Source organism: Equus caballus, chromosome 7 (assembly GCF_041296265.1).
Source record: "Equus caballus isolate H_3958 breed thoroughbred chromosome 7, TB-T2T, whole genome shotgun sequence".
NCBI classification, from domain to species: domain Eukaryota; kingdom Metazoa; phylum Chordata; class Mammalia; order Perissodactyla; family Equidae; genus Equus; species Equus caballus.
In genome coordinates this window covers 95,633,748-95,652,077 of record NC_091690.1, presented here as the reverse complement: position 1 = coordinate 95,652,077, position 18,330 = coordinate 95,633,748, and the positions used below count along the sequence as shown (strand labels likewise).

Here is an 18,330-nt window from a genome sequence, read left to right as displayed (position 1 = left end):
AAACAGCTTAGGTTCATATGTAAGTTCTGGCACAAATTATCTTGGGCAAAGCTTTTTAAATGTTAGTTTATTCACAAATTAAAAGGAACAAAAATTGTCCTTACTTAACAGGGTTGTTTGAGAATTTACAGAGGTAAATCGTATAAAGTAGTTAGCATGATGACTGGCCCTCATGGAACATTCAATACGTTAGTCTGCAATATATGAAGAAAATGGCATCCATTACAGTATTCATTTTAAGTTAAATTGTTCCACTGCTTCTCTTTAGGATTTTCAAGGTATTGGCTTAATAAACGTATTACTGAAGTAGTTTGAGAATTAGAAATAACACGCTAAACATAAGGTATAAATTAAAAGTCATGCCATAAATTTGCAAACAGTAGCCTTTTCTTTTTTGGTGAAGAAGATTGTCCCTGAGCTAACATCTGTGTCAGTCTTCCTCTTTTTTGTATGTGGGACACCACCACAACGTGGCTTGATGAGCAGGGCACAGGTCTGCACCTGGGATCTAAACCCTTGAACCCTGGGCTGCCAAAGTAGAGCACTGGAACTTAACCACTACGCCACCAGGCCAGCCCAATAGCCTTTTTAATGCTGAGTTTAAATAAAATGTGATTTTCCAGAGCTTAACTTTTCAAAAGGTCCTAAATTCTTGGAAAAAAAGAAAAAAACTGCTGTTAAAAAGATAGACAAGTTTATTACTGAAAAATGCAATATTCGTATCTGTGATTTAAGTATTACATTTGTACATGTAAACCTTGATAAGTAAAGAGCATCTTAACCCAAGTTTGTGACACAACACACAGCTGAAATCAACTGCAATTGTCTAAACAACAACAGAAGGGAAGGGCTTTTCCCTTTGTTCAGTTCAAACAGTGTTTCTTGATTTAAATTTCATTATTTTGCCATTTTATGGGGTTATATTGTTTTGTTCTAAAGAGAAAAAGAAGTAAACCACAGACCAGGGGGCTTGCAAAGAGAATGTTACTGAAATATTTTTATGGTATTACAATCTTAAACATTATTACAAAGACCAGATCAGGAAATAGAAAAAATAGAGGAATTGTCCTTTAATTGTTCTCTTAGAAAGAAATCATTAAAAAATATTACAGAACTTTGGCTCTCTCTATATGCACTTGTGTATTTACAAATCTCATGTGTTCAATCTTAATAGTGCAAGGTAGCAGGGTTTACAGCAGAGTTAACTTCTTTTATCGAGCATTATAAGCCAGAAGTATCTATTTTCAAACAACTAAAATTCAAATGATATTATCAATGATATATATGAAAATTCTAAAAAATTTTAGATTAATCAAGTGTAACTCATAATTGATAGTGAATCATGTGATGGGTTACTTTTATTTGTAATTCTTGGAAAGAGTTAATGCTATTATTTCCTCCTCCATTCCAAACTGCTGACCAAATCCACCTAGATTTACAAACATGTGACTAAGAGAACTCACAAGCCCACTTTTCTAACTGCATATTTGGTGTCTGAAATATCAGGCATCTTCAGAAGACAGAGTTAGGCTTATAAATATTTGGTTACTTAATCACAACATGGCCCTTACTTGGGGTGTCAGGATATCAGTGTGGCTCTCTCATGAGACTCCCATGACAAAGTAGAAAAATAATCCTACCCTATGATTGAAAACGTTACTTGATAATGGTATTTCTGTATATCACTAGGAAATTCAAGATGATATTTTTGTATTTCCAAAATTTTATGCAGCTTTTTCAAAGAGCCCTGGAATACTTCTAAATTTAATGCTGTCTTTATACAACGAGTTAATTTTAGGAAAAAGGCCTACAGAATAAGTATAGATATACAATTATGGTATACAATTATTTTAATTATTTCTTTTAAAAGTAAGTTCAGATTTAAGTGATTTCAAATGATCCATGTGAATATTCTTTACAGTGTTAGGAGTGGAATGCAAAATAGTTATCTACCCTAAAATCTTTTATATAAACAATAGATTAAGGCAGGTCTACCAAGAGACCTAGCAAACATATGTCAAAATAAGGCTTGACGTATGACGTAGCATGACTTCTTTTTCAGTGTTTTGGGTTTTGGATAATTCCTGTAATATTTGGGCTATCCAAGGGCTTAGGACACACACACACAGAAGTAATCATCTAGAGGACTTCATGACTTAATATAATAGGCTGCTATAAATCAAGAAAAGCGATATATAATGGTGACAACTTTTATGGACCTTGACCCATTTGTCCTCAGGAATTTCCAGAAACAACAATTCATCTGTTTTTTGAAAATTTTAAAGCAATTTTCTACACAGGTGTTCAGAACATCCAGTTTCCAATTACAAAATCTGCGTTGACACATTTAAAAAGCTAAGAATAATTTTATGTAGTGTATTCATTTAATGCCCTAATGCAATCGCCATGTAAGAAAATTAATGAGCAATCCCTAAATTGCTTATTTGTACCAGTATAACACAGGCAGGGAGAATTTGGAGAGAACTGAGCAATCAGGCAATGTTATTGACTGACTTGGAATCTACATTATAGAGGTTTCTGTACCTTTATGCTTGACTCTTTTCAAGAATGCTGACCTGAAGACACTGCCTTAAAAATTGATTCAATCTATTTCAACAGAGCAAAGCTTCCTAAAAGTCACTTTAAAATGTCTTATGAGAGTTTAGAAGGAATGTTTAATGATTAACAATACATAATGTATATTCTTTTGATTTGCAAATCAAAAATTAGGGAGTACAAAGAAAAAATCAATATTTAAAATCATATGGCTAAATATACGGTTGCAACATAATTTCTCCTATTGAGAACAAAATGGTTGGAGAAATCCACTGGGTTTCTTCTGGCACTCCCTAAATTGTCTCCTTAATTATGGGACTTTAGTTGCTCTTTCCTCTTTGAAAAATATAATATGGAAGCCAAAAGCTCACATCGGAGGAAGATAAAATTGCATATATTTTTAAGTGCACTTTTGTCTTCAGCAGTGAAAATTGAAACATTTATTTTTTGGCTTGAGTTGTCAATGAAAACTAAGCTTACTAGATTTAGCTTCATAAATCTTAAAATAGATAAAGAAAGACAAGAAAAAAAATCCTTCACTTCTTCTGAATGTTAAAAGATGGACTAAATCGCAGTTGTTTTTCAGTTGGAAAGAAGGCAGGGTGTGTGCACAGCAGCTACTGAAATAGGATTCTGCAACTTAGACGTCTCTGCTTTGCTAGGAAAGTCCCTACGTCCCTTCCACCATCCCCAAAACATTGCTTCTACCACTGTCTTGGCCATCAGATTTGCCTGGCCATTTAATGCCCTCCTTCTCACGTAGAGAAAAGCATCACAAAAGTATACTGGGTAAAAGCCAGTGGGAAAAGTCTTTTCACACTGCTTGTTAGAAAAGATATTAAATTTGGCCTAACATGTTCACCTGGTGGTGTTGAGTGGCATGGACATTGGCAAAATAATTTTAAAGCTTTTGAGGCAGCTTGACTACCACATGGGGCTAGCCATCCATGTGACAATTACTTTTGTGAGAAATGTCTAATTAGATCTCATTAAGTTTTGTTATTCAACTAATAATTTAGGAATATTTTCCTTCTGAAAAACAGAGAGCAGACACTGCTTTTCCAACAGAGGGAGTGAGAATTGAGATAGAAATAAATCTTCTGAGGAAGACAATATAGGTATATGCCTGGTAATCTCTCCCCTTCCTTTGTGGGGAAAGATGTACAGCAGCATCCACAGAGCTGACTGGTGTGCTCAAGACTTCCACCTGGGGCGGCTGTCTGCGGAACAAGAGGCTTTCTCTAGGGAGAACTGCGCTGGGGCTCACACTGGCACAGTCACAGAGCTGTAAGCTTGGATGTAGAAGCTTATTCTCCCTGAGAGTAGACTTTGATTGTACAAGAAATTGGATCTGGTCCTAAATAGGAGACTCTTCTCTTCCAACCTTTCTGCTTTCATTTTTCTTTCCTGAAAAAGATGCCTTAATGCGATGTGTGGATGTGAACACAGTGGCTATAACACTTGTGTTCTCTAGAAAGAAAACCACCGAATGTGGTTGTGGGTGTGGTTTTTCAGATGAACCCAGATGGCAAGTTCAGGTGAAGTAATTTCTCATCATTACAAATATATAAATCCTAGCTGGCAGGAATCAAGACTGACCAATGATTCAAGCTAGAGCCCAATCAATATTCCATCCAGGCTCTGTACTGTGGGCACATTAGATTTTGAGTAGAAACAATTCCAGGGAAATGCTCACCTTTCCATCAGGAGCTGGCTTTTTAGGCCATTTCTAAAATGTTCTTTTCTGAGCTACTGAGAATACTAGAAAGGAGATGTTAACTGATTCCCTGGATGAAACCTACAACTATCCAGAAAGCCTGTTACAAATCTTGTGATTTGGGGGAAAATGGAATGGAAATAACCCGATGACCATCGTAGGACTGAACTGGGCATATCTCACAGAGAATAAGTCCTCACTGGTTTTTATGCAAAAAAAAAGCCTAACGTGTGTGTGTACAAACACACACACACGCACCATATCCTGGGCCTGTGTCTACCTGCCCCCAATTGACAGACTAATCAATTCAGCCATATCAGTCAAGGAACTCTTCAGGCAACATGGATTTTCAATTTTGACTATCAAGTGGAGAAAAAATGGGCAATTTGGTCACCTCTTGTTGAAAGTTGTCTAGGGTGCCCCCACATGCCCTACTTGGCATGAACCACATTTGTGCTAAGTTTCTGTCCTAAGGAGATTTTGATGGTGGTTCGTAGAGCCAGCCTGAGTGTGAAAAAAGAAAATCCTCTGTGTGATAGAAGCATTATTACCCTTCTAAGAATGAATCAAGCTTCCTCTCCCATCTGTTGTTAGCACAAAGCATTACTGGGATCAATATGATACTCCATCTGCACTTTCATGTGCAAAGACTTGATGATGACAATGAGTTTATCAGAAGACAAAAAGTCAAAATTTTTAAGAGTGGGCTAAGGGCTTACAAGAATAGGAAACTATTGCCTTATAGAGCTAAAGAATGGGCAGTCCCCTCTCCCCATACACACTCCACAAATCCCAACCTAATGTTTAAGAAACAAGTAGGATTAAATTTAACATGCACATTATAGGAAAAATACCGTATCACATGATAATTTATTGAGTGAAAAAGGTTCTTTTCATTCCATTACACAATAGATTGTTCTGAGAGTCATTCTGGAAGAATGTGCAGCATTCAGAAGTTGTATCTCATCATGCAGTCACATTTTATCTAAAAGTATGTGCACAGACTCACAGACAAGTGCAAACTATTTTGGCTATGATCCAGAGCAATGTTTAACACACTGTACTGTGAAAGTGCTTCAGCTTTGAACAACTTGGCAAGGCAGACTGCATGCACATATATATTACTTATTTCCTTGAAAAGACAATGTTTTAGAATATGAAAATATATAAGCAGCATTCATGTAATACAGAATTCCTGAGAATAGTGTGTGCTATATAAATCTTCGAGAAATAATTTGTATTCATATGAAAACCATGATATAAAACATTTATCTCATCTAAAGCAGAGTGAGCTAAAACTAACAATCTGTGAAGGCTGTCAATATTTTTCTGTCAACATTGATGAAGGCATAGCTATATTCTACTGTATGATTTCACAAAAGGAAACTTTCAGATAATTTTTCATTGTTTCTCCATTTTTCCATCGGTTTCAAAAAATATTAGAAATATTTTCTAAATCAATGTGTTATAATTTTGTTGTTGAAAACACCTTTCTCTTTTCATATTTTTCTAAGCAATCAATATGATTTTAAACAGAGTGGTTATATAAATATAACTCAGAATGAAAAGAATTTTCAAGGTCATGACTATCATTATTCTTTGCTCTACTGTATGACAAATGCCTTTGTCTCGTGTCTTTAATTTGGTAAAGACATACAGTCTTTATGTCAAGTTCACAGATGTCTTCAACAGGCATAGAGCGTATTTATTCTCAGGCATGTGTATACATTTAACTAACAAAGAAAAGGAAATGCAGACACCACAAAAATGGAGGAGCTTAAAACTCTTTTGTGTCTTTAGTGGAATTAGTTGCTATGAATAAGCAGATGGCAGAAAGAGAACCTCTGTGGAAGTTCAATGGAGGAGTCTCATGTGGCGAGAACTGGTGAGAGGAGGTGAGAGTCTGAGGTCCTTCCTCTTGCTCAGAATCAAGGGGCAAGTCTGGAACTGAATATTTATGACAAAAACCAACCAACCAACCAACAACCATAATCTTATTGGCTTTTCCCTCGAGAGAAAGAAGGAAAAGTTAAAAAAAAAAAATCAGTGTTAGAATTATAAACATAATAAGAGAAACTTGATAGTTTTCCTACTAGAGAAACCACAGCATGGATACAAAGTTGTTTTATTTATACTGTGTGTAATCTGGTCTTTATAAATTTTGGAGATAACTGTGCTTTGTTTAATCAGACAAAAATTAATTGGACAAATAATCATAATAATCATAGATATGTATGAATGTGTGAGTATGTGTGATTCCCAGGAAAGGAAAACTGAGATTAATTTTGATTGTTTTGCAAGGAAAGTGTCTTGATTTCCACCATACATTTCCATAATTCAACTCTTCTAATAATTCCCATGCTGCCCCCATAGCTTATGCCTCCACCAGACTTCCTTTAGCTTAAGTTCCATCATTCCCATTTCATCAGTCTGTGAACAGTCACGCTCACAGATACTGAGCTGACACTGAAATCGCAATTCCACTACAAAGCAAAATGATGTCTTTCACAATTAATTTGACTTTGTTTCTAGAGTGTCTTCAAACATAAGCCAAATCAACCTGTGAAAGAAATAATAACAGAGAGCCCCCTTCAGTAATGAAAAGAAGATGAAACTCAAAAAACGATTTTTTGTTTTACAAATATAAATTTATATTCATGCATCGTTTTCATTAGCTCATGAGCAAGAGTACACACTTGGAAAAGCACGTGTTGCAAGCATCTGGCTTCTGTTGTCTTGAATAAACAAGTCACAATGGTAGGCTGTGTAACTCGTCTCAGAGCTGCATAAATGGTAACTTGCATTATGTATTGTCAAGGTGCAAAGGTACAAGGAAAACCAACATATTTACAGCATTTTAAGTTATCCTGTGGGACCTGTTGTGATAAATCAGGGAGGGAAAAATAAAAGATACTATAAAAGAGCCTTCTGCAGTAAAATATGAATTAGTTGTGTTCTAAATGATATGAGAATAAATACCCATATTTTATAAGTATGTGGCTCTATTGGCATTTAGCAAAAGAAAAAAAAAAGGAAGTGCAACTGTTTCTGCAAGTGATAAAACAGATTGAATGTAGCCAATGCAAAGAATATTATTTCAATGAATGGTAGTCTTTTCAGAATCTTAGAGTTTTGGTTCGATTACTGAATGTGATGCGCAGCTCTTCAACTGCATAGTCAATGTTAACCAGCATAAATTCTCTGTGGCACAGATCCATAATCTCAGCAAGAAACAAGGGGAATTCCTATAAACCTGTAAGCTCACGGGGCGGGGAGTTCTGGCAGCAACGGCAATCACGGCTTTAAGTCATTTCTTGTAAGTATCTCAACTCCACCTAAGGTTCCAAAGTCAGATTAGCGTGTGAGTGAAAACCACACGATCCATTCAGTCATGCTTGGCTTGTGAATATTTACATGGAAATCTGTCTCTAGAAACCTCCCCATCACCCTTCCTATTACACTGCAGCTGATGGAAGGTGGAGGTCTCTAACTCACAATTCCCTGAGGCTGGCTCTGAGGATTTGATCCTGGCTTCCTGCAATGCCAATCTAACCATTTTTTAGGGTCATGAGTCATCTTTATCTTCCCTAGAAGCCTGGATATTCTAATCCCAGAGATGACTGTGAGGCATTTCCAAGTAGCATACTACACACATGGTTTGCCAGGTATACCTTTCTCCTAGATCCCACCTAGAATTTGAAGTTGCCGTCATTCCCACTAATGGTGTTGCCCCTGTGGGCACCAGGTATCAGCTAAGGCCATTCGTGGTGAATAGGATGACCACTTTTTCTCCGCTCTTGTTGCAAGTGTTCTAGTTCAGCCTCATACATCATTTCTTGGACAAGGTACTTCTCCCGTCGTATTCGGTCATACAGGTGCTTTGGTACGTCTGGAATCAGGTATGCGATGATTGACTTGATCCCAAAAACAAGGTGCTGCAAATTTAAGAGGGGAAAGTATGCTTTTCAAAGATTCTGAAATGCTAATTATAAAACAGAACAATCATAAACAATGTTGCATTTGCCTTATAGTCAAGCATCAGAACTCAGTATGTACCATCTAGAGTATTAATACTTTCAAAAATTATATTGGGAATCTTACTGTTGCCTTCCATCACATAATTATTAGGAGGAAACAAAGAATTGTTTCCTGTTTTCATTGACACATGGCGATATCACTTTATAAACATTGAATGAATCTTCCATTCGCATCTATAAAATCCTCATATATTATACAGTACTATTACGACAGGCACTGTCATACACGGATGAAAAAGTTCCCATCCAGGGAAAACCCACGTCTGATAGATTGTAATACACAGCGTATAAATAACCCAGGAGATAGTCTGCCTGTGATGCTGGGATTGGGGGTCAACCTCAAGCACACATATTTTTCAGAATTTCTGGTCTATTAAATTCATATATCATTAAAATTGCTTTAAATATTTTATCTCTATTAAATAATTCTTTCATGATAAAAATATATTACATTCTTAAAAACAGACTGACAAAAGTATTGTATAAAAACAAGCAGGAACAAAAATCAAGAGGGAATATGCCAGTGGTTAAAAGTACACATGCTGAATGAGACTGCCTATGTCTGACCCCTGCTCTGACAGTCACTAGCTGGGTAACCTTATGCAATTCACCTACGTTCTCTGTGTCTCTTCTCTAAAATAGTGGCAATAATACAATCTCTTAAAGGTTGGCACGAGGACTAAATGAGTAAATATATGTGAAGGGCTTAAAGGAGAGCGTGGCACAGTATAAGCATACTGAAATATCACCTCCTAATTATTATGAAGCAGTTCTTATTTTCTTGTAGAAAAGCAGATCAGGAGCTTCTTTCCTGACCAGATATTTGATATTCATAGAAATGTCCAGCAATGTGTCTCAAGAGTACAGAAATAAAAATTTAAAACATTCCTTACAATTTAAATTAGTAAAGAATACGCGCCAAGTCCTAAGCGATGGTAATAAATGACCCTATAAACTGATTCACACAGAGAGAGATGCAGGGATAGTTCAATAGTAAAGAGGAAATCTGTTTATTAAAAATCTAAAATTTAATACCCATTTATCAAAACACTTTTATAACAAGTAACACATGACAATTTTCTTAAACTGATAGAATTTATCTTAAATGAAAAACCTATAGCAAACATCAAACTTAAAGGAAAAAAATCAGAAGTATTTCCACTAAAGTTGGAAAGAAGCCACAGTTACTCACAGCACTGCTGCTGGACACCACACATAAATTTCCAGCAACAGAAAAGGGCAAGCAAAAGAAATGAGGCATAAACCCTGGACGTGAAGCAACAAAACTGCCATTATCTGCACCTGGTATTATCATTTGAAAAGACAACCCAACAGATTTGACAGAATATTAGAACCAGTAAGAGACTTAAACAAGGAATTAAGCTCATCTTAGAAGGACCACTAGCGTTCCAGCACATGAGCAAAAATCAAGCAAAATGTATAATGGAGGATAAGATAGTGTTCATAACAGTAACAAAATATCTACAAAGTTTCTAGAAATAAAAAGGAACAAACAAGAAGGAGAATATTTTAAAATTCTATTAGAGGATACAAGAATGATTTAAATAAATTCCGTGTTCATTAATGAAACAGCATATATTTTGTAAATAAGTCAAAATTTGATTCTTACAAATGTAATTCCAACCAAAATCCTTGCATGATATTTGCAGAAACTTGAAAACGGCTTCTAAAATTTACATGATTAATAACTCCAAATCCCTGAGGCAATTTTAAAAAATAAGAGCAAATGTGGCAGGAGCAGGTAGTGGCTTGCTTTATCAGATATGAAGATGTACAATATTACAAAGCACAGCATTTAAATAGCGTGACGGTGACCGAGGAACAAACAAATGGAGAAATGAATCAGAATCTTGAGGCTGGGATACACCCATGCATGCACAGGAAGTGGGAATATTACTGAAATGGATTCACAACTCAGTGGATAAACAATAGATTGATTAGCAAATAGTGATACAGAAATTACCTCACTCTATGGAGAACAAGGAAAACAAGCTTTACCTTCAGACTCTATAAAAACTCCAGATATCTTAAAGACATGTGATAGGTAAGACTATAAAATTTTGTAAAAAATGTAGTAGAATATCTTTTTGAATTGAATACTGAGAAAAATTTCCTAAATAAACTACAAAAAATAAACACAAACCATAAAAGGAAAACAATGATGGGCTTGACTACATTAAAATTAAACATTATCTGTTTACAGAGAAAATTAACAGGTCATGGACATGGAAAAGATATCTATGTTTATAATTAGTGAATATGTAGAATTTTAACTAGCTAGTATGTAGAATATATAAGGAGATCTTGAAATTTGGCAACAATAAACTGGAAATTCAACTAAAAATGGATCAAGTTTATAAATTTACAGAAAAGGAAACCAAAATGGCTTTCTAGTTCTAAAAATGATGGTCAATGTCATTAGCAAACAGATTAAAACAAAAAAAATTAAGGTAAAATATTACCTTACTCTTATCCAATGGAAAATATTAGAAATTCAGATGATATGAAAATCTGGTGAAAATCTAAGGGAATTTTGGAGAGCAATCTGTCAGTATGCCACGAAACTGCGTATGCATATACGCTAACAATTCCACACCTGAGTATAATATTCCTGAAAAACTCTTAAATGCGTTTACAAGGTAACATGTCCAAAATTCTTAAGAGGAGATTTATTGAGGTAGAGAGAATTGTTGCAGGCCTAAGTATCCATCCATCGGGGAATATGGTATTTAAATTTGATGAAATACCATAAGTAGATAAAAGAAATTATCTAAAGATGGATAGACCTCACAGATAGACCGCTCTCTAGATCTAAAAAAGTAAAATGAAGAAGAGATAAAAGTGAGTTATTACATGATACCTTTGAAATAATTTTGAAAAAAACACTCAAAATAATAGTATATATGTATTTTTATAAACAAACATATATCTAAATAAACAAGTGGAAAAATCCCCTTGAAGAAAAGAAAGTGGGTGCATTTGGAGTGGATAGGTGATGGAGTTAGTAATGCAAATTAAGAGGAAAAGAACAAAGAAGGAATCAGATGGCTCCACGATGACAGGATGCTGTGAACTAAGGCATCTGATTAACTCAGTCTGTAAATCTGAGTTCCAAAAGAAGGTGAAGAATAAGAAAATAGTGTACATTAAAAACACACACACACAATAAAAAAAGACTTTTTAGAATCACTGGATTGGAAACAAGGTTAAACTCTTATGCCACCTGTAATAAAGCAAAAACTCACACGTCATCAGAAGACATTTTTATAGGCCCATACAGTTATTAAGTGATAGAATTTAGTCCTGGATTAAACCTTAGAGGAAAGCATTTCACTTTACACATGAAGGACATTTCCTTACAAAATTTGAAGCACTTTTTGGAGAGCACTTAGGAGGAACAGGTGCCTTTAAAAAGGCAGGTAAGGATGCCTGCTCTGCTTCGGTGGCACGGGGTTCGCCAGTTTGGATCCTGGACCTGGACCTACGCACTGCTTGTCAAGCCATGCTGTGGTAAGTGTCCCACAAATAAAGTAGAGGAAGATGGGCACAGATGTTAGCTCAGGGTCAATCTTCCTCAGCAAAAAGCGGAGGATTGGTGGCAGATGTTAGCTCAGGGCTAATCTCCTCAAAGAAAAAAAAAGACTTTTTCCAGAAGTCTTACATATGGTAATCTTTGTTTCTGTGTAATTTTGGCCATAGGAAACAGATGCATTTAAAGTTTTTCCATAGATCCTAAGTGGTACCTTAGAGAATAGATACTCAATATATTCCGTGGTAAGTTCTTCATGGTACCAAGCTGGTTATATGCTAGGCCAGGAAATAAAACTGTAGCATCTCTTAAAATTTCTTCTCAGAACTAATCTAATATTATTGCATGACTCTGATAATCAAAATCTATGCACTTTTTATCAGTGTTCTCAGGCATAGTTTGTTGAATTATGCAATGTCTCGTGTACAAATACACGCGACTGACTGTAATTAGAGTTGATTGTTCAGAAAATAAGGTTCTCTATCCTGATTAATAGATATGGATTCCTCTATCAGGTGATAACCATCCTTTCCTTTCTAAATTTGGTTACTAGGAGGCTCAAACTAAGTTTTCAGTTCAACTATGAGGAGCTTCTTTCATCCTAGTTTTCTGGTATAAATACCCACTAATCTACCTTCTTCCATTTTCCAGCTCTTGCTTTTTGCACTTTTTATAGCTGTGTCATTACACCCGAACCTTTCACTGGGATATACTCAAGTCTTCTTTGGAAGTCTTCAAAGAGGCAACTAACACGTCAGTTTAAAAGTGGTTGCCTACAGCGATTCTCCTCGCCCGTGACTAACCTCAAACACGATGATGAACGCCAGTCGAGCAGCGAGGATGTGCCAGTACTGTAAGGTGAACTCATACGGTTTGGAACTCCAAGGGGGACCTCTGTAGTCTCGGTACCTAAAGTCCACGAAAACAAAGAATTTGAAGTGCAGAGACCAAAGTGTGGAGGCCCCAAATGTTCTTGATTTCCCCAAATTCCAAAATGACAGGTTAAATGGGCTCATTTACATGTTGAAGGGAGGAGATGGAAGAGTGAAGCAAGAAGAAAAGATAACAATAATTCATAAGGAAGTACCTGCAATAACCTGATTTCCCCATCCCAAGCTCACTCAGGTCAAAGAAGGATAGGCTGTTGTTGACATAGCCCTTCAAACAGCTGGGAGAAAAGAAAAGTACCAGTGATTCAGAGATTCATAAATTTCTAGTCCAATTTCTTTGTCACAAATGACAGGATTTAATAAGGGCCATTATTCCTTTCATGCTAGTTAACTCCTAGCAACCCAGCTCTCCGATTCTATTCCCTAATGTCCACTACGTCTGTCCTTGGAGCTTGCTGAGACAGGCTCTCGTCCTCTACTTTCCCCCAATAGTCCTGCCTCGCCCTTACATTTAAGTGTATACCATACACTAGGCATTGTGGTAATTACTTCCTATGCATTAAAACCCTATAAATATATGTTCCATAGATGTACATGCATATAATGTTATGTGATTAATTATAATTAAGGAGCCAATCAATAAACTTGTTTATTTGTGATTTATTAACTTGTTCAATATGTATTTTTTGAGGACCTATCGATTTGTTAGAAAAATTTTAGATGCCTTGATATTCAACAATGAGCAAAACAGATAAAAATTCCTATCCTGATGGTTAGGTATTAAACAGTGGTCAGGGTTAACTTTTACAATAACCTTAGAACATATATATCATTATCTTCATCATACAGATTAAAGAACTAAGGTTTATAGAGACTAAATAACTTTCTTTAGGCCTAAAATTCCCCGAATTTTTGATCCCAGTTACTATGTATATTTTTAAAAATTATTGAGGTTTTTGTGTATGGGTATATCCACTAAAATTTAACATATTAGAAGGGCCAGCCTGGTGGCACAGCAGTTAAGTTCGCACATTCTGCTTCGGAGGCCCGGGGTTCACCGGTTCGGATCCCGGGTGTGGACATGGCACCGCTTGGCAAGCCATGTTGTGGTAGGCGTCCCACATATAAAGTAGAGGAAGATGGGCACAGATGTTAGCTCAGGGCCAGTCTTCCTCAGCAAAAAAGAGGAGGATTGGCAGCAGATGTTAGCCCAGGGCTAATCTTCCTCAAAAAAAAAAAAAAAAAAAAATAACATATTAGAAATTAAAACTGAGAAATTTAGAAAATATTTATCTATTAATCCATTTAAAATAACTACCAAATCCAGTATAAGTTAACATAAATAACTCATTTTTAAGAAAAATATCGAGATTTTCCAAAAGAAAAAAATATAGTGAGAAGAATGACATTGTTGTACCTGTTTGCAAATCCCTTTGGTACCTGTCTTAACAGGAGAAAGCTAGATTCTCACACGGATTCTGCGTTAAACCTGACGCAACATGCTGTTCTGGTTGAAGAGTAAGTAGAGAATCTGGCCTCACACAGATAAGTAGTTGAGAAAAGGAGGACTATTTTCATAGCATTTCAGATAATTGTTGATATTTTTCTTTGATATTACACCAAAGCTGTACATGTGGTCATTTCTTAAAATTTAGTTGCAATGTGGGAGAATCTTAAAGTATCAATGAAATTTTCATATGGATTTTACATTAAAATCTGTTGGTCTATCTTGTACTTCGAATTCATCTTTACCCATGCATGATTTTGTGACATCAAATATGGGTCATTTGGAAGATATTTTCCCTGAATTATGCAGATCTTCCAAATATTGATACACTTCTACTACAGACTATGAAAAATCACACTCATTAATATCTCCATTGATTTTTATCAGAAAAAGAAATTTGTAAGTACTAAGAAACTTTTAAGCTCACAGTGGTAGATAAAGTCATCCAAAATTCTAATTTTCACTTCAAACCTTGAACTTTATTAATGGCAACAAATACCATCAATTATTTTCCTTAAAATGACAAGCTAGTTTTGTGCATTTTAATAAAAGAGTGTCTGCTAAACACCCAAGTCTGAATAATCATAGTTTGGCAATCCTTATTTCATGATAAAAAAAAGTTTGCTTACTTTGCAAATCCAACAAGCACATAGTGCTTTTCTTTGTAACACCATCATACTTCAGCATACAGTAAAATACTTTATGCACATTTTGTATTTTATCAAATAGAATATTGAAAAGACAATCATTCAAGGGTGGAGACTCAATAAAATTAATAATTATTACTGTTTCATCAAGGACATTCTGAAATTCCTTACTGGCATTTTAAAAATGGTGATTATATAGTGAGGAATACAATCAATACTAGTACTTTTTGGTGCCACTGCCTTGAGTTATGCAAAACCAGAAAATTTTATCCACAATTGCTTTTGCACCATCTGTGGAAATGTTAACATGGTGAAAAAAGCAAATAATATCTTAGTATTATTGTGGAAATAGCATTGACCTCCTGGACTCTGAAGGAGTCCTGCAGACCACCACCGAGAACCACTGCCCCAGGACAAACCGTTCTTAGAACCTGGATTCAAATCCACAACTGTCTCACCTAAACCCTGGATTCTCCAGTGCAGGGACACACCGGCTTCACTCCCTTCCCATCCATCCCAGACCTCACAATTTATCATTTCAACTGCTCTCTCGCCAATACCCTCCCTTCCATTGCCATCTCGTCCTTTTGCCACCTTGCTGTGAAATTCTCCTATCTGTACGAATCTACTCCAGTTTAGCTGCGAAGCAAACCTGGAAAAAATTAAACAGGATGCCCCTATGAATGTGTTGTTTCAACCTCACATAAGCCCTCTATATCTCTTCTTGACATTATTCTACATCACTAGTCACTGAATAAGGAGCTGAGGACAGGTGCATGAAAGGCAGGACCTGAAATGTAAACAGAGCAGGTACCAACCAATCCTATTATGATCTGCCACCAGGTGGCAGCAGAGACACCAGCAAATAATGCTTTAAGGCAGAGGGCTGCCAAACATGCCTACGTATTTTAAACCCTTAAAATCTGCTTCTAGATCATTTATATTCAGAAAAAAGGGACTGTTTAGGTTTTTCACTTTGAATACTAAACCCCTTTACTTATATATATATACTGTTTTGTAAATAGTGCATAAAATGTTACCTTAGACCCCATTTCTTAATCGTAGGTCCAGATTGATGATTAGTCATTTAGTAAAAGGCTAAGTTAGAACTAGATCCCAGGGTGTTGGACTTCAAGTTAAAATCCCCTGACTAGACTCCAAAATATAAAATCAATCGCATGCTTTTCTTGACTGTCTGAAAGGTTGAGACGTTTGTGTTCAGAAAAGCGTTTCAGTGTTCCGAGAAAACACCAGTTCATTGGCAGAGCTAAGGGCTGATTTCATCCTAAACCCGGGGCATGTGTCCTGCATGGGATAAGATACACGCCCAAAGCTGCTCCCGAGGGCAGGAGATGCAGCTTCTCCTGTCACTACTTCCACACCAAAGGCTAATCTCCAGCTAAAACTCCAATTTCTCGCTGTTCCCCAAGTCCAGGGCTTTCTTGCATTCTTCCCTAATACCTGCTTTCAAGAAGGAAAGATATGAAAAATCCGTATCTCCTAAAGCATGGTTCTAAACTGGGTGATTTTGTCCCCTAGGGGATATTTGACAAAGTCTGGACACAATTTTGGTTGTCACAACTTGGGGAGTAGGGAGGTTGCTATTGGTATCTACCAGATAGAGGCCAGCAATGCTGCTAAACGTCCTACACTACACACGACACGTACTCCGCCAAATACAAAATTATTTGGTCTAAAATGTCAATAGTGCAGAGGTTGAGAAACCCTGCTCTAAAATGTGGATTTAAATTTTAACAAGAAGAAGAAAACAGGTCTAGGAACATTTTCTGTACCTTAAAATACCTAGCTGTAAATTCCTTTTGAAAAATCTCTAGTGATATAGCTGACAGTACCTTCACATCCTGTTTCTCCTTACAAACTAGCTTTATTCCTTTCAGTAATTTGATTAACTAGCGTGGGCCTCAATGTCCCCATCTGTAGAGTCATAAGACTGTACTGGATGATTTCTAAGTTCACTTCCAGTTCTAAATTTGACTTCTACACACATTATAATGTTTTTAACATTTTGATACCAGTGATGCATTTACAAGTAAAAACAGAGAGAGACTCTAAAATTATTTGCTGTAAAAAACACTGTCACCCTTTTTATCCCGCTTGATTTCATCCAACAAACATTATAAATGCAATGATCAGAAACATTGCCCTTAATAGTCACAGAACAAAGCTTCCCAATAAGTTCCCATTTTAATTACAAACAAAATGTATCAGGAAAATGTCTAAATTTCAACCTCACTTTTCACCATCTCCAAGATGATTTGCACAGGGGCCATATTTGTATTCATAGACAAAACGTGGGATGTAATCAGATGTAATAGCAATTACAAAGGCATTGGTGATCACAGCCAATATACCAATTCCTTCAAGAATTCCATACCAGATACCTAGAAGGAGAAAGATTAAAGATAGTGAATAAAATGGAAAAATTAAAACCTTCAAATCAATCTTATTCTGGAAAGAATGTTTTACTAATATTGGAACCACAGCTCTGTCCATTATTTACTTTCTCAGTGTAGCATCTCACTATAGATATTACAGCCATCGAGTACTTTTCCACAGAGGGACGGCAGACCCCATCTAGAGAGATCTGAACATTAAAATCTCATAAGAATTGATTCATATCTGTAATGATGAGACATGGCGCAGTTGCTTAAGATTCTTCAAAGCCTAACATGCAGAACTTGCTGAGGTAATACAAACAACAAAAAATTTCCAAGTTCTGCATCACTGTGTAAAATGTGAAATATCTATATTCACTATAGGTTTTGCCTTCATCTTTGTCAAGCACCTTTTTAAAGTAAAATACAAAAAAGTAAAACTAGTTTGGTTTTAAGACCTGCAAATCTCTAGTTGATGTTTTCTGCTTCTTAAGAGGCCAATCTGGTATCATACAGACACACAAAAAGGCTTTGAAATTGTATATAGTATTAACATACCATTGACTACAGTCAAAACTGATGTTTCAAATAGGACTAAAATTGGCTTTAAAAATATCTATATGAAAAAAGAAAGTCCTGGAAAGGAATAAGCAAAAGTGCTACAGGTGATTGATAAGCCTGCAACTCCCCTCCCCCAACCTTCTTTGTTTTTGAAAATCTTCATAATGTGGCTACATTGAGTTGTATTGAAAAAAGCAAAAATAAAAAAGACATTAACATTTACTAGTGGGAAAGATCATAAGACAAGAAGTCAGAATTCACTAAAAAAACAATATTTGAGCCCATCAAAATTTAACATTTACTTTTACAAGAGTAATGATATTCAGTTAAAAGAAACAAGAGCCAGGGAGAAAATATTTGCTTCAAAAAAAACAGACAAAGGGTTATTATACATAACAAACAAAATGTCCTAAAATTTTAATAAGGTAAACCACCCAAGAGAAAAATGGGCAAAGAATACAAATGAGCA

General features: G+C 35.9%; 1 protein-coding gene across 9 annotated transcripts in view; it reads right to left on the bottom strand.

Moving 5' to 3' along the window:
* Positions 1 to 677: 677 nt before the first annotated feature.
* Positions 678 to 18,330, bottom strand: part of ANO3 (anoctamin 3) — a 451,605-nt gene continuing 433,952 nt past the window's right edge. For 7 of the 9 annotated variants that reach the window (XM_070273456.1, XM_070273457.1, XM_070273459.1 and 4 more), the window contains 4 exons: positions 17,159 to 17,306; positions 12,948 to 13,028; positions 12,664 to 12,769; positions 5,125 to 8,208 (listed from right to left, as the gene is read on the bottom strand). In XM_070273456.1, coding sequence (XP_070129557.1) covers positions 8,026 to 8,208; positions 12,664 to 12,769; positions 12,948 to 13,028; positions 17,159 to 17,306 — 518 coding nt within the window. In that variant the 3' untranslated portion in view covers positions 5,125 to 8,025. Of the gene's footprint in view, positions 8,209 to 12,663; positions 12,770 to 12,947; positions 13,029 to 17,158; positions 17,307 to 18,330 lie in introns of all 9 variants that reach the window. The other 2 variants (XR_011440741.1, XM_014741888.3) reach the window with 2 other exon arrangements.